At 37.4% G+C, this 15612-nt stretch overlaps 3 protein-coding genes across 4 annotated transcripts; 2 read left to right on the plus strand and 1 right to left on the minus strand.

Moving 5' to 3' along the window:
* Window positions 1–187: 187 nt before the first annotated feature.
* On the plus strand, window positions 188–5766 carry LOC113684890 (calcium-independent phospholipase A2-gamma). The gene is made up of 6 exons (XM_027202301.2): window positions 188–831; window positions 1591–1857; window positions 3136–3193; window positions 3908–4099; window positions 4742–4940; window positions 5175–5766. Exons 1-6 carry the CDS (start codon window positions 395–397, stop codon window positions 5420–5422), a joined length of 1401 nt encoding a protein of 466 aa, XP_027058102.2. The 5' UTR covers window positions 188–394; the 3' UTR covers window positions 5423–5766.
* A 3266-nt stretch (window positions 5767–9032) lies between these two features.
* Window positions 9033–10795, plus strand: LOC113684853 (uncharacterized). 2 transcript variants are annotated; one of them, XM_089205819.1, is made up of 3 exons: window positions 9033–9347; window positions 9811–10106; window positions 10347–10795. In XM_089205819.1, exons 1-3 carry the CDS (start codon window positions 9086–9088, stop codon window positions 10713–10715), a joined length of 927 nt encoding a protein of 308 aa, XP_089061945.1. In that variant the 5' UTR covers window positions 9033–9085; the 3' UTR covers window positions 10716–10795. The 2 variants fall into 2 exon arrangements, with proteins under 2 accessions (XP_089061945.1, XP_027058066.2); XM_027202265.2 differs by having other exon boundaries at window positions 9814–10106.
* A 103-nt stretch (window positions 10796–10898) lies between these two features.
* Window positions 10899–13001, minus strand: LOC113684884 (adenosine receptor A3). Its single transcript, XM_027202294.2, has one exon. It carries the CDS (start codon window positions 12594–12596, stop codon window positions 11652–11654), a length of 945 nt encoding a protein of 314 aa, XP_027058095.2. The 5' UTR covers window positions 12597–13001; the 3' UTR covers window positions 10899–11651.
* Window positions 13002–15612: the final 2611 nt, after the last annotated feature.

A 15612-nucleotide genomic window follows, 5' to 3' on the forward strand; every position in this document is an offset into this window, starting at 1 on the left:
GTCTGCGAGACCATAATATAAGAGTCTGGCGAACTTTACCTTTTGTATGAGGGGCCAAAAAAAAAAATAATAATAAACCAAGGAAATTGTCAAGAATACAATTAGCCTTTTTTTGTGATATTAAAAAGAAGAGTAAAAATGAAGGATAAAGGGCTGGGAATGACAACATTCTTACAATCCGCCGGAGAAGAGACTGGTAACAATCATCAAACATGGCGGACGAGAACCGGAATGATGGACTTTTCACGTAGCAGTCTTAGTTTAACAATGTCTTCGAGTTTTGAAGCGAGAATCACAATGGATGATATTTTTTATTGGAATGAAAAGATTTTCCTTCAAGGACACATGTTGAAATTTGCGAGTTGTTCGTAAAAATGTGAAAAGCGCTGTAAATATGGCGGGACTTTTAAATCATGTTTTGCATGTTAAGAAAGCTGTTTCACTTTCGTTGCCTTTGAAATCAGGCGCGGCGTTTTACAGGACATTTCCATCAGCGACGGGAAAATATTCATCCTCTTATGTTCCTCTGAAAACGGTTGCAAGTATTCAAAATCGTACGCGATCCCTGGTACAAGCTTTACGATCTGCAAAAAATGAACAGTCGTGGTTGATTCGTTTGGAAGAGTTTAACGATCACATCCTTCGTTATCAAGGTGTCGGCAGGAGTCAAGCTATTCGAGAAGAAGCCATCAGCTTTCTGCTAAGTGTTAGAAAGAAGGGAAATAAAGAGGTTCGTAAGGAAGCGCAAAAAGCGCTGGCGTTACTGGGATGGGTGGATCCCGTCAAGGGAAGAGGAATCAAAGTGCTGTCGATCGATGGAGGTGGAGCAAGGTAATTTATGTTTGATCTCATGATGTGAGTGGGAGACGCAGCGCCGAAATGGTTAATGTAATGCTCTCTGGGCCGAGAGGTCTGGGTTCAAGACGTGGATGGGTCATTGTGTTGTCGGGCTAAACACTTTAATCTCGCAGTGCTTCTCTCTACCCAGGAGTAGGAATGGGTGCCAGCGAATTATCAGGGAAGCCTCGTGACATGTTGGGGGGTAACCTTGAGATGGACTGGCATCCCATCCAGGGGGGAGTAGTGATACTTCTCGTTGCTTCAAGCCATGGAAACCAGGATAAGTACCGGCTGGATGGGCCACTTGGCTCAAGTACAGACTTAAGTAACATTTAACCTTTAACTTACATGTATATTGTGATCATCCGCATCAGTTCTAACCAGTTCTGTCAGGGATAGTTAGTAAATTTTTGTCATTTTTTTGTGTAAGTTATCTTCTCAGTCTTGTAGAAGTCTTCATCGCTTGACTATGGCGATGACCTCAGTTCATCAAAATGTCAGTCACTTTTGTGGGCAATGGTGCTATGTGAATGTACTTTTATAAAGTAGCATGCTCAAAGTGGGTAACGGGGCAGTTTTTTATAAATTTCTCATGAAATTTAGAAAGGATCAATGTTTGAGCAACTGATCACCTACTCCTCCCTTGACCCAACATTATTCTAAACTTGTCATCAGTTGAAGTATAGTTATTGTCAGCAGGTGTTTTCTCTGCCAAGCTATTCTATAGCAACATCATTGATTTCTCTATAGAGGCTTGATGGCAATTGAGATCTTGAAAAGAATTGAAGAAATGTGTAACAAGGAGATTCATGAATTATTTGACTTTATCTGTGGAGCGTCAACGGGAGCCATTTTAGCATTTCTGATTGGTATCAAGAGAGTTCCACTGGAGGAGTGTGAGCACACTTATAAAAAGCTCAGCATGGATATATTTGAACAGAATTCTTTTATTGGAAAAGGAAAATTATTCCTGAATCATGCCTATTACGACACAGCAAAATTTGAACAGATTCTCAAGTAAGTTCAAGTATGTTTGAAATTTTAAGGTTCTAATAGCACAATCATGTATATAACCTTGCTTCAATGTCAATGTTACACTTTACATGTTTGTTTTGTTTTTGTTTATTTGTTTGTTCGTTTCTATTGGGCCTATTATAAAAGATGTATTTTGCATTTCCTTAGAGCAACCTAATCTTGTGAAACTTGTTATCAAATGTGCTCAAAATTTGTCTCCAGATGCAGCCATTTTTGATCTTGCCAATTAACTAGGTACCTGTTTCTTGAAGGTCCTGGTAACTTAACAGGCCTAGAAAGCTGTTTGGTTTTCCTTTGAGATGGGGGTTTCAAAAGTTTTGAAAATTGTGCTACTAAACTATCAGCTAAAGAGAATGAATGGACTGGTAATAGTGTCAAAGCTTGCCTCTCTATTGAAATTTTAATTTCAAAATATGGCTTTGGGCCTGTGAAGTTACTGGAACTTTTGAGAAATGGGCCCCAAGTCACTCATGGTTTTTGTGATGACCAAAGCAGTCTTGGATATCTGTTATAGAATAAGGACCTACACAAAAAGGCATTCTAACCTCAAATAATGATTTGAGGGAATGATAAGAGATTTAGTCACTTATGAGCCCCCTGAGGTGCATTCTGCCATTTAAGTTAGCTTCAATCTGTAATTGTGCAGCCAATTTATCTCTTTAGAATCCTTGAACATTGTTAGCAATAGATATTTCCTTGTGACGTTGATGAATACAATATGGCTTCAGGAATGTATCCTACCTCTTCTTTAGACAGAGGTAATACTCTACATGTATATTAGACACTGCAAGTTAATTCTAAGGGTGTATTGAGAGACTGTTACCAAACTATTTGGTGTTCAGTCTAAGATCAAGACCCAGCAGGGTCATGGTGTTGTGTTCTTGGCCAAGACACTCTGCTCTCACATCACCTCTCTTCACCCTGTTGTATAAATGGGTGATAGCAAATTGTTAGAGAGGACTGGCTGGTGAGGGGAGGACTGAGTGAGAAGACTGGTGTGATGCTGGGGGTGGGGTGGGGTAATGTTGCAATGGACTGGTATCCCATCTAGTGGAGAATAGTGGAAATGATTCTAGTCTCCTCATGCTGTGGAACTGAGATAAGCTTCAGCTGGAAAGGTCTCTAAGCTTGAGTACAGACTTTATCTTTTTAAGTGAAAAAAGGGATGGATTTTATAAACAAAGGGGTCACTACAACTTTTTAAGTTCTAGAGTCAGTTGTCCAGTTTCACCAATTGGAGTAACTTTCTTTTGTGAATAGGAATGAAAGTGGAGATGAACGATTGATAGATTCAGCTAAAGACCCAACAACACCCAAGGTATAATTAAGTGTCTGTTCTGTCTAAAATGAACATCCTAGCAATAAGAATTAGGCTTTCACCAGATGGAGGTGTCAAGCTCATAAACAGATATATGATTTAACTATGCAGATATATTTTGAAGTTTGAAGTTAATTTCTGTTCAAAGTAATTTTCAATTGAGCTTAGATGCTTTTTTTTCCCTGTTTTCCTAGTACATGTGCATCAACAAAATACAAATCAAATAAACTTGAAATCAATTAACTTGAAGCAGGTATAATTTCAATGTTAGGGTGGCTCTGAATTATAGTTCTAGATTTTTCTTAAACTTTTAAATAGATCACTTTTGTCCTGTTCACCAGACTATCAAACTTGTTTTTGAATTAAAGAAGCTTTTAATTTGTATTTAAGATATCCCCCTGTAATAGAATATGATAGTTTTCATATCACTCTCAAGGGAACCCATAAAAATTGTGATAAAATTGTTTTCTCTAAAAAAGCTGATTGTCACTCAATATAGCAGCTATAATTTTTGCTAAGAAAATACTGAGCACTTTCTTGCCAAAATCATGCCTGCTATGCAGGTTACAAAGCACAGAGATTGCAACATCTACCAGAAAATAGGGAGAAGCTGGCAGAGGTGTTAGAGTTTCCAATTTTGGTCTTCGCTGTTGCCATAAATGTCCATCATGCTCCAACTTCCTTTAACAATTTGTTATTCCCTCAACTGTGCAGGTGGCAGCAGTATCTACAGTAGTCAACCATTCCTTACTGATGCCGTATGTCTTCAGTAACTACACACACCCTTATGGTTCCAGCTCTAAGTTTCCTCAGAGCTATAAGTATAGGCTGTGGGAGGCACTAAGGGCATCCACTGCTGCTCCTGGCTACTTTGAGGAGTTCAAACTTGGAAATAACATCCACCAGGTTGGAAAATTTTTTTTCAAAATAAAGGATCAATGCATTTATTAGTTACAATCATAGAGAACTCCTACATTGGTTTATTTAACAATTGGTTCGTGCTTAGCCTGTGAATATCAAGGTATGCATGCATATGCAAAGTTTGAAGAGCACACATGTAGAGTAACAGTTGCTTGAGGCACAGCTGAGGGCAACTCCAGCTTCTTGGCACTCAGGTTAAAGTGAGAGAATTTGGAAAGCTGATATTTTTTTGACAGCCATGTGTTTCTGTGCTTCTTTGCTCCTTCTCTCCTGGCCTACCCCTCCCTGTGTTTGTCCTTCTCTCCCTCTACTTTGTTCCTCAGTCATCTTTCCTTCCTTTTCCTTTCCTCCTTTCATAACTTTTGCCATCTATTTCCATCCCAATCTCCCTCCTTCCAAATTTTTCCATTTTTTCTACTTCATTCTCCCCTCCTCCCCCTGCCCTCTTTCCTCCTTTTGTTCCTATTCCTCTTCTTTCCCATTATCTCCTTTCTCACCCATCTTTTCCCTCCCCTTCTCTTTCCTTTATTTCTCTCCATATCCCTCACTCCTCTCCTACATTCTCTCTCTTTTCTCCTACCCTACTAATGTCACCCATTTTCCTTCCAAAATGGGAATTTCCGATAGGATGGTGGACTCCTCACAAACAACCCTTGTGCAATAGCTGTCCATGAGGCTAGGCTACTCTGGCCAGACGAACCCTTTCAATGCATTGTGTCCCTTGGTACTGGCAAGTACAAGGGAAGGTCTGGCCCAAGCACTGAAGAGTTTAGCAGTCTGAAGGAAAAACTGTTAAAAGTTGTGGCTAGTGCAACAGATACAGAAGGTAAAGATTAAAAAACAGTTGTATATGATAGTGGGGTTGTTTTTTCTTTTTCTCTTATGAAAACTTAAAGGAAAGTTCTCTTTTTGATAAAGAGGATCAGCGTAATTCTGCAGTAGTGAAAATATAGAGGAGTTCTGAACTGTAATAACAGATTTTATTAAAAAAATACAGTGAGAAAAGTTTCTGAAAGTAATTTTAAAACTTTAAAATTTCTTCAACTTCTTTTATTTTTAGCAATAGACACTGTTCTCAGTGACATACTGCCCAAGTCAGTCTACTTTCGGTTGAACCCAAACTTATCAACTAATGTACCCATGGACGAAGGCAGGATTGAAATGTTGGAACAAGTTCAGTTTGATGCTAGAAAACATTTGGAAAAAATTGATGAAACTTTAAAGACTTGTGCAAAAAATCTTCTTCAAGATAAGACTGTTCTAAATCGTGGAATGGACAGGTTTAGAATTTGGTATAGGACTACATGAGCAGACATTTTTGTTATGAACCTTTACAGCCTAACATCAGTATGCATATTCTCCATTCTTTTCTTTATACATTTCCTAAGGTGTTGACAAGGAGAATTTGGTTAACAATCAAGAGCCTCTTGTTGGTGATCATTTTCTTTATTCTCATGACCTTAATGTGTGATTCAGGGGTGACATTGCAAGGAGAAACTAGATGTTGATCACTCTAAGTAGTCAAAGGGTGAAATAAGTTTTTTTAGTTCAAATTTACATGCACTCAGTTGCAAAAACAGTATTGTTTGATTTTGTTCATTTAATGCATCTTCCATGAAGGTGTGTTTGAAAATAAAAGACTGTTTTAAAGTGCTATGGAATGTAAATGTCGTGTACCTTGGTGCAAAACACCCTCAAGAAATAAGAAGGGGGGAAAGGAAACAACTAGGCTTAATTCTGAAGCTTGTTAATTTTCCTCTTATTCCATTTTTTTTCCTTTTCTCTTTTTCTTCTTTCTTTTTATCTAAAATTCAAAATCAAAATTTAAAACCCCGTTTTCTTTTTATGTGGAATGTCTCATAGTATGAGCTGCAGATCAACACAAACACTTTCTTGCATACATGGAATGACTTGTCATTTATTAATCACTAGTTGCAAGCACCCTGGCAATAGAGAAGCCTGAAAGATACTTTTTCCGTTGTTTACCCAAAGGTTAAGGCTCCTTGAGATTTTATTCTTCAGTTCTCTTACAAAGATTCTAAGGAGGAAGAGTTTCAGATCCAGCACTTTTTTAACAGGCTGAAAAGGTGAAAAAGACATGAATTTCCCTTGGGAAGTGTCATGATTTTTGAACAAGAGGTTATTTGTATGTGATAAGGGGACTTTTTCATGGAAGGACGTTGCATGTTCAATTGAGAATTTGTGGTTGATCTGGCAATAAATTCAAGAGTGAGTCTCAAAGTTCATTGCTGTGTTTGTAACAGTAACGCAGGAGCAAAGATGAGATTAGACATGGAAAGAAGTTTGAACAGACATCTGTAAGCTCATAGGAAGACACACACACCACAGATGAGTTGCTTAGTCTAGCACACAGCCAGTTAGCCATCTGTGGACATTGTGGTCATGAAGAAATAAAGGGGATGTTTTCTGATACCAAAGCTTTGCAGCTCAGGAAAGAAAAGGACTCTCTCTGGAATAGAGAATGTGAGGAATTTGAATGGATGCCTGTGGAATTTTTGAAGATATCTCGTAAAGCTAACTCTCTTCTCATAAAACATTTACTCTCAGGTTGGTGTTTTAAATCTGTAACTTTCAAGATTTAAATGTTGATTCTCTGCACTGTCACCCCTATGTTTCTTATAATTTTACTTGTGAGAATTTCTTGTTTAATCCAACAATTTCCTGCAGCTGAATTTTTATTACTTCTCACCTTCATGCATGGAAATGTAATGACATTGTAAAGAGAAATTCATCTCTGGTTACTCATGGAATTAAAGGGTTAATACAGATTATTTTTTCAAACGAATGACAACTTTGATTATACTACTACTGAAAATAATATTATCATAGTTATTATTATTATTGTTGTTAATAATATTGTTAACATTATTATTACTATTATCATTATTATTTTTATCATTATCATTCCTTGCGTGTGAAGTCAGTTTTGATTAGTCAAATAATACATTTACAGTTAGTTTTTGTCAATGAGTTGAGGTGTGTCAGACTGCACAATAAGTGCAATGTGATGATACAAAATTATCTTTGAATTTCCACTTTGAATTTTCAGAGTTTTCTTTCAATGTTTTCATAGTTTTCAAGTCACCATCTCATGATACTTACATGTACATGTAAATATGATGAGAAATTTTTACAACTTGTTGTTTAGGACTTAAATTCAAGGTTACCACATGCTTCTCTGCTGCTTCATGGTCTTGTGAACGTAACTGTCTCTTTTGATGGTTGGGATTTTTACATTTCTCTCTTTCTCCTGCCATCAGAAACACCCATTGCAACAAAGTAGTATGCGTTATTTGGTATGAGCTGCTATGAAGGATTTTTGTATTTAAATGCAGACTTGTTTAAGATAGAAGGAACACAGTTTATCCTTTTAATATTTTTAACTCTTCAGTGAAGGACAGGGAAGTACTAGAAAAAAAAACAGTGTCGTTATCAGATATGTGATGCCAAAAAAAAAAGATAACTGTGACATTCATAGATCAGAAATTTGTATTTTCAATAGTTTATAGTGTAAGTTAGTTATAACTCTTTACACCCTAACATCATTATCCAAATTCTCAAAACTCTTTTCTACACATTTTATTTGTTACTGACAAGGAGAATTTGTTTAACAATCAGAGCTTCTCATGTTGGTGATCATTGCCTATTTTCTTATAATCTTATTGAATGATTTAGTGGTGATATTGTAAGGAGAAATTATATGTTGGTCGCTGTTAGGGATTAAAAGGTTAAAATGTGTTGTTATTTTTGTGTACAGTTAGTCATCTGTTACCAAGGAGAATTCACATGTTACCATTCAGATCATTAAGACTGATTTGGAGGAATAAAAATTTTTTTCATCAAAGGTCCATATCATGATATGTATTTATTTCATTAAACTGGCAGGTGTAATTACAGAAAGGGTGTAGGTTTCTAAAGAACTGTGGTGCTGCATCAGTGTGGGTATTACAATAAAATTTGGTTTTGTGAACTGAGTTGATAATGTAAATTGGCCACCATAACGAGTTTATAAAGCTGATGTTTTGAGCCTTGGCCCTTTGTCTGAGAAAATGATCCTGGACAAGGAGACTTTGTTTAACAATCAAGAACATTTTTCGTCTTGTCACGAGCGTGGGACAAAGAAAAAGTTCTGAGTCCCGATAAGGAATAGAATCTCAGACCTTCGGTTTCCGCGCTCCGAAGGTCTGAGGTTCGATTCCTCATGGGGACTCGGAATTTTTTCTTTGTCATACGCTCGTGACAAGACGAAAAACATTTTTCTCTATTTCTTTATCAAGCTCAAAACTTAGCATCTCTCTTATTCTAATCAAGGGCTTTTTTCTTTGGTGATTATATTTTTTATTTTTGTGACCCTAATGTGCGATTCAGGGGTGATATTGTAAGGAGAAACTCGTCATCTTCCTTTTCCAACAATTCTATTGTAGGTGACGCTGGTGGGAAACAAGGCAAGAAGGAAAGCAGTAAGCTTCACTCCGCAGCCAGACACGATGATTTCAATAAAACGAAATCTCTGCTCTTTCTTGAAATTTAATATAACTAATCGAAAGACAAACGAGTCACATGCTAAGCTTGACGGATAACAGAGTCGCATCGATCAGACCGGTTCCATTTTCCTCCGGTTGTTGCGGTGACTTTGACCAGTACAATGTGCTCGACAATTTTTGTTAGATTTTGCTCAGCACGAAAAAGTGTAGACTTCGGTAATATTTTAATTGCTGCATCGTAGGCTCCGATCAGATGACAAGCCGAAATGATTTTTTCCATTGTGTCGCTAAGCGCACCGTCAAAAAGCGGTGATTCAGTCAGCCATTTTACCGCTTTGCGAGGAGCGGTACGAATCTCTGATCATTTCGGAAGTGTATAGTCAAGGGTATTTACCGTTTACAAGTAGACAACTTTTTCGTTTGTCGCGCCGCTTTGTTTTTTGTAGACTGACAGATGTCAGTATAAATGAGGCTTGATGTTACATGGGTTCCTCACTACAACCGTGAAGCATTTATTACAACGTGTCACTTAACTGTTATGGAGAGTCAGCACTTAAAACAAGCAGTATCCATTCTCGAGTCCGCGCAGTCGCGTGCAATGCTGTACAGTCTTTCAAACCGAGGCGTGTCCTCAGTGCCAGCGCCCTCACGGCCAGTGACTAATTTTTCCATCAGCAGGATCCTGGGTCTGGAGAACAGTGAAATACGTCAAGACACGCCTTCCACTGGTAAGTTACATTATATTTCACTCTACTTTATTTAAAAAAATTTAACCTAAAGGTAAACTTACCAGTTTAAATATGGTTTTAGTCTTTCCTTTATTCATTCAGTCTCCTGCTTAAAATTTATGGTCAAAACTCGGGCCAGGTAAGTTTCATTAAGATCGAAAGATCTCTACTTAATCTCGATGTCACTGATAGCATTGCTTGGAAGATAACTTGAAAAAAAGGCGTAATTCGTTTCGGCGCTTTTCACGGGAAAGGAGGCAAGTGAAATTCGTGATGGCGCGCTAAGGATGAGTCACGCTTCTGATTTCGTGCGAGACTCGTTTTCGTGCTCGCCTCGCCTCGCTTCGCGCCTGCCCACGTTCACTCATTTCTGTAAGCATCACTAGAGTGTAATAATGTTTGCATTAAAAACTTTTAAAACAATTTTAAGTTCATTTATTCATGTTTTTCCCCGTTTTGTCAGTAGTATTCAACGAGCACCGTCGTATCTCCATTCAGGCGCCGAGTACTGAACACAGCCGCAGCGACAAAAGCTCACGATCATCTCCTAATTACAGTTCCAACAGCGATTGTGACAGCGAACACGATCAACTACCGACACCCTCCGAGAGAGTGGCGAAGAAAAAACGACAGCGCACGACCTTCTCACTGTTTGAAGTGTGGGAACTGGAACGAGTGTTCAAGCGGCAGCCATATTTGATGCCCGAAGACGAGAAAGAGCTCATACAGAGCCTTGGGATCACGGCTAGAAGTCTAAGGGTATGTTGCATTTCGTCTTTTCTTCAAACTGTTTTACCGCAAACTTGAATTCTTCTCTGTGGAAGCTTTACCTACCTTGTAGGACTGAAAAGAAAGATCACTTTGAGATAAATTTATCCGTGGAAGAACTAGCCAGGTTTTTAATTGGAATCAGGTCATCGGAGCCAGGATCAAACTGTGAAGAATTTTATGTATTCTAAAAATACGGAATTAATATTCCTTTGTACTATTTCGTTTCAGTACTGGTTTCAGAACAGACGAGCAAAATCGCGAAGAGAAGGAAGAAAGGTTCCGTCCGAATGTCAGAGAAACTCACTCGACCAGATTGGAAGACTACCAAAGAGGACCTCGGTGCAGCCCCCTTCAAATCCCTGGATACAGGCTGAAAAGATGTCATACACCGAAGTAAACAAACACTCAGCAAAATTGAATACAAGGAGCGGACCGATCTTAGTAAATCATCGACACCTGTCCATCAAGTCTGATCAGCCGAGGTGCCGTTCACCTTCGTTAGTACCCATGCTCCGTCCGTACCAGTTAAAAAGAAGACTCCTTGCGCCCACGAGACCATTATACAGTCGTGATTTCCATAGATACCAACCATATTAAGCCTCTTGTACAAGCAATGACTTTCTATTTGTTAAAAGATGTATTTTTGGTAAATGTTGATGTTAGGGTGTAATCAAGGATATGATAGAACATTTTAGTGATATAACGAAGAAACGAGAAATAAAATTTGGAGACTTTGTTGGTGGTTTGCCTCTAAGTTTGGGCAAATAGATATTTGTGTAGTTTAATGGAACTTACTTTGTTTTATTTTCTTCAATTAAGCGTTAGTACACCGTCTGCTATGTTATCATTAATGCTATGTAAAAACAAGATATGATCAGCAATATTTGAACTGCACTGAAAGAAGTGGCAGGTGGTTTCATTGCCACTATATTCTTCAGAAACTACATATGCTAAAACAAGACAAAAACATCCGATGAATCCGTAAAAAATAATTACCAGATGAAAAGCACGAGTAAAATTAACTTTAAATTCCAAATGTCTTGGTAAATTAATTAAAATGGTTCTTTAAGTGTTCATAATTACTTTAAAGCTTTTCCATCTTGAAAAAAGATACCTCGAATTTTTCAGTTTCACCACCAGCAAACTTCATTAAGATAAGAGTCATAAAAAATGGTTCCTTAATATTTAAAAAAAAAAGTTGTTAGGTATTTCCTGCTGTTTTTTTTTTCTGCGTTTTCAAGAGAAAATCCCTTTAGCCCTCAATTTCTAAAATCGACCAATTTTGCCTGTATGATATCGTTCCACTGTAAAGTTATAGCCACGTCGACCGTTATGTCCAATCTTCGTTTGAAAATATTGATTACAATACTCGGAGACGATTCAGTGATGGGAAGTAAAATAGACAAGAAAAAATATCTAGCAGGCTGGCTCATTTCAAAAGCATCCAATGAATGGACGCTGGCTCATTTCAAATTCCTTATTTCTTGACCTGAAGAAAATATATGTAATCGAGCAAAAAGGGCGTTGTAAAAATTATTTGCCAAAGATGTTTTTAAGTGTTCTTAATACTACACGCCTGATCTCGCGTATTTTCCAACAGTAAAGGAACGGATTGACAGACGAGTTGATAAAAATCAACGTAACTCCAAAAATGCGAGATAACTTGGTTGCCCTTTCTATTCCTCGTAAATGAATCACGATCAAAATGTAAAAAAATGGCAGATAACAGAGAACAAAAGCGAAGTAGACATACAACATGTTATACACAGAACGCCTATAACGCAAGATATTAAAACGTGTTGCCGTCCGAACCGTTTCTGTTTCACAGTTTGCTTGTATAGCTTGAAGTGGTGCAACGACTCCTCGTACAGTTTTATCATGGCGTTTGAGTGTTAGGTAAATCTTAAGGTAACAAAATGTTATTGTCGATAAGCACAACGCTAAAGCACAGTTAGCAATGATATTGTACATGGTACTGTCGTAAACGATGAGCGAAGTGCTAGCAAGGGTCCAAAGCCAAATGAACGAAAGAGATGCTATAATGTTTTTGACCTTCACCAGGTTGCGGTATCGTAAGGGAAAATGCAAGGCCAGGAATCGATCGATCGCTATTGCAGTAAGAAGGACTAAAGACATATTTGGCAAATAGAAGTTGCTCAGGTAAAACATCACACGGAGAATGCGCACAGCGTTTGCACAGCCACTGAGAGTTGCAAGAACAGTTGAAATGAACAATGGTTGCACAATAATTCCGACTCCCAAGTCGGCTAAAGCGAGGTTAAAAATGAATATCTTGAACACGGCATGGACTTGCGTCAAAGGAATCTTGCGTAACGCGGTTATAATGAGAACGTTGCCAATGATTGTTGCAACTGATGAAACAGCGTTTACAGCAGTGTCAGCCAAGTACATGGCAAGTGGAACTTCAGGGTCGAGATGAGGTGGTGCCTCTAGAATGCTAGTGAAATTTTCTGCCATGGTGCGAAAACGTTGATTTCCAATTGTTCTTAACACTGAAATGGCCGCAGAGAGGTATCTTCTCCCAAGAGACAGTTGTCAGTAGTTTAGTATTTCGTTGAGAGCCTTCTCGTGTATGAAGTAGTAAATAGAGGAGTCTAACAAGGATATTCATCACAAAAACTTTATTTAAGCACCTGCCTGACTGAAAGATGACTCAACATGTACATGTCATCACAAAGAGCACATTACATGCAACTCACGTTCGTTCGCCCGGAAATGAGCATATGAAAGGGAACGGTTTTTCTCGAAAAGAAAAGTATCTCTGAAGCATTTGCGGTCTATCTCCATTTTCTAAATTAGTCATCTCTCTTGTTTCCGTAACAAATTAGTTAAAGATAGAGCAAATAAGATAAATTTATACCTTCATAAGGAAATTTAAAATCCCTATGAAACTTTTTTTGTTCTGTAATAAAGATTTATTTTCAGAATAGATCTGTCATGGGACCGTACCTCATATGTAAAAATTGCATACGATTTAATTCGTGAATTTTTCTGATTCTTCATTTAATTAAAGTCTCTAACTTGGATCATTATTTATCATTGTTTTATTCCGCTAATTAAAGAAGAGAGCTTTACCCTATTTTCATAAATTATAGCCAAATCTTTATTTCGGGGATTTGGTATTTTTTAAAAACAAATTTCCTTCAATTAAAAATTTTCATCAGATTCTACTGTCGCGAGGCCCATGAAATCCCATGAATCTGTGTGAACTTATTTACAAGGAGGCACTATTAGTTTGCACATCTTGAATTAATTATTCATTCAGCTGCTCTTAAGACTTAAATGGGAAATCATGAGATCGAATACTATTCAAGGTAGCAAAAATGATTTTTCCATCGAACTTTCACCGAGCAAAGATTTTCCAAAATTGCTGAATTATTGCGCTTTTCCAAAATCTTGCATAAGGAAAAAGAGTGGATTTGTTTAGTGATTTTTACATAATGCATTTGCGCTCTATGGCGGGTAAACCTCGATGTACAGTTCATGCGTCCTGTATCGGCCTTAAAAGACATCACTTTTCATACTTCGTCTAATTTTTATTCATGTTTTTTGACACCTTCACAGCTTTTTAAGACCCTCTTTTGACAGTTTAGCAAAAAATTAATATAGGGTTCGTCAGGGGTGCATGCGTGATTGAACTTAAATGAGCCACTCGAGGCTCTCTTGTGTATTTATCCACTACACAAACGGATTACCTTGCCTTCACCTAGCCTTTTAGATTGCAAAAGATCAACAAACATGTATATCAAAACGGAGAAATGACTCAAAGTTTAAAATTCTTGAAGCTGACAGAAAATGAACGCCGTATATTAGTGATATTTCATATTTGTTTAGGGTCTACTAATAAAGCTGAATTGTGGGATTCACATGATAACGGTGATTGCCTTGTCATGTCGCCCACCATTTCAATCTTCAATCCTTGCAAAGGGGGAAGTTGATTTTTGAGCGCTCTGGAAATAGCAGGTTACAGCATAGGAAAACTGTTTCCAGCCATGCATGACTTTAATCTGTACGGAGTAATCAGATTTCTTTAGTTGCATTCTGCAATAAAATATTCAACATATCTTTCCGTGACGATTGACTTGCTCTCCGGCGAAGTTTTCAGTGTTATTCTCGAAATTCGAATAGATGAAACTTGAAGACCGAGCGATTAGTTCGCCCATTTCTAATTTTACTGCTCCTTTTGTTTTTCACTTTTCGAAAATTAACGACAGTTCAACTTCAAACTGAACAAACACAGCTCTCTGTTGCTGAAGATCAGTTTTCCGAAAAATAATCCTCTAACGTACCGAGAATGACTGGATTGAAAGTTTTCAATAACAAGTTGTAAGATGGTAAATAAAGGTGGCCTAATATTTCTTCTTAAAAACGCATGGAAAATGCAAATTCAGTTTCAGGCTTTTGATGCGTGGTCAATATTGCAGAATAGGTCTTTCCACGAGTACATGGAATATTTTAAGGATTTTTTAAATTTCCTAGATATGAGTGCAGGATATTTAGAGATGTCATTGATTTTCTGGCTCAACCTTGTCTCGTCCGCGCGATTTTCGTGAAAAACAAATCAAAACAAAAAAAGATAGAGGATGCTCGTAACACCGGCGAGCCTGTTTTTATTATTATTATTATTATTATCATATCTGTATACTGGAGGAAAAAATATCTTCCATACTTTTCAATCCCTACAGGTAAAAACTTTTGGCCCAATTTATTCCAAATCTCTTTATTTTTCAGAGAAGAATCAAAGTTTATTTACAGGGGATTCCGTAAATTTAAAATCGATTGGTTATCATTCTTGAAATATATATATTAAAAAAAAAAAATACAAAAACATTTTTTGAAAACTGTTAAAAGAAATTAAAGCAAGATGACATTTTCGAAAAGGAATCGGTTCTCGTATGAGAATTCGAAGGTTTCAGGCAATTTTCAATTGTTTGAATAGTCAGATTGGAAAAACGAAATGCCGTGTAAAAGACGGAGGTTTTCTTACTTTTGTGATTAAAATGTTATCGTGGGTGATGTGGTCCAAACTTAAGTTGCTGTAAGAGATAGGGAGTACTTCTTATTATAAACACCCTGTTATCTTGAAATCACGGTTAAGTTAGCCCGCACAAGTGATCTGGGTTCACAAAACGATGAGTTTATGTCGAAGTGGATCATCAGAGAAATTTTAGTTGACTGCATCGTAGATCTCAATTTCAAGCAATTAACAGAAGCAACTATGTTAGCAAACTATAGCAACAGCTGAGTTTGATTACTCACAGAAAGAAGTTTGAATGTTTTACAGAGCAGGAACCAACAAGGTAGTCTCATTAGACTGTTCTTAGGACTCAGCAATCGTCTTTATTTTGCGATGCAGCGTGCAAACTAGCTGGACAGCGCTTTTTACGGCCACACTAACGTGGTTCTTGATGAACTTTTTTAATTGCAAATAATTGAAACATTTCATTTTACTTTATTTGTTTAAAGGCTTTTG

Source organism: Pocillopora damicornis, chromosome 5, assembly GCF_964200805.1.
Source record: "Pocillopora damicornis chromosome 5, jaPocDami1.2, whole genome shotgun sequence".
Taxonomy (NCBI): Eukaryota; Metazoa; Cnidaria; class Anthozoa; order Scleractinia; family Pocilloporidae; genus Pocillopora; species Pocillopora damicornis.

Bases quoted from the DNA above. Each gene is read 5' to 3' on its own strand.
- LOC113684890 (XM_027202301.2), top strand. From the start codon at position 395: ATGGCGGGACTTTTAAATCATGTTTTGCATGTTAAGAAAGCTGTTTCA. The intron at 832-1,590 runs GTAATTTATGTT...ATTTCTCTATAG, and splicing joins ATCGATGGAGGTGGAGCAAG to AGGCTTGATGGCAATTGAGA. The intron at 4,941-5,174 runs GTAAAGATTAAA...TTTTATTTTTAG, and splicing joins TAGTGCAACAGATACAGAAG to CAATAGACACTGTTCTCAGT.
- LOC113684853 (XM_089205819.1), top strand. From the start codon at position 9,086: ATGAGGCTTGATGTTACATGGGTTCCTCACTACAACCGTGAAGCATTT. The intron at 9,348-9,810 runs GTAAGTTACATT...CCGTTTTGTCAG, and splicing joins TCAAGACACGCCTTCCACTG to TAGTATTCAACGAGCACCGT. The intron at 10,107-10,346 runs GTATGTTGCATT...ATTTCGTTTCAG, and splicing joins TCACGGCTAGAAGTCTAAGG to TACTGGTTTCAGAACAGACG.
- LOC113684884 (XM_027202294.2), bottom strand. From the start codon at position 12,596: ATGGCAGAAAATTTCACTAGCATTCTAGAGGCACCACCTCATCTCGAC.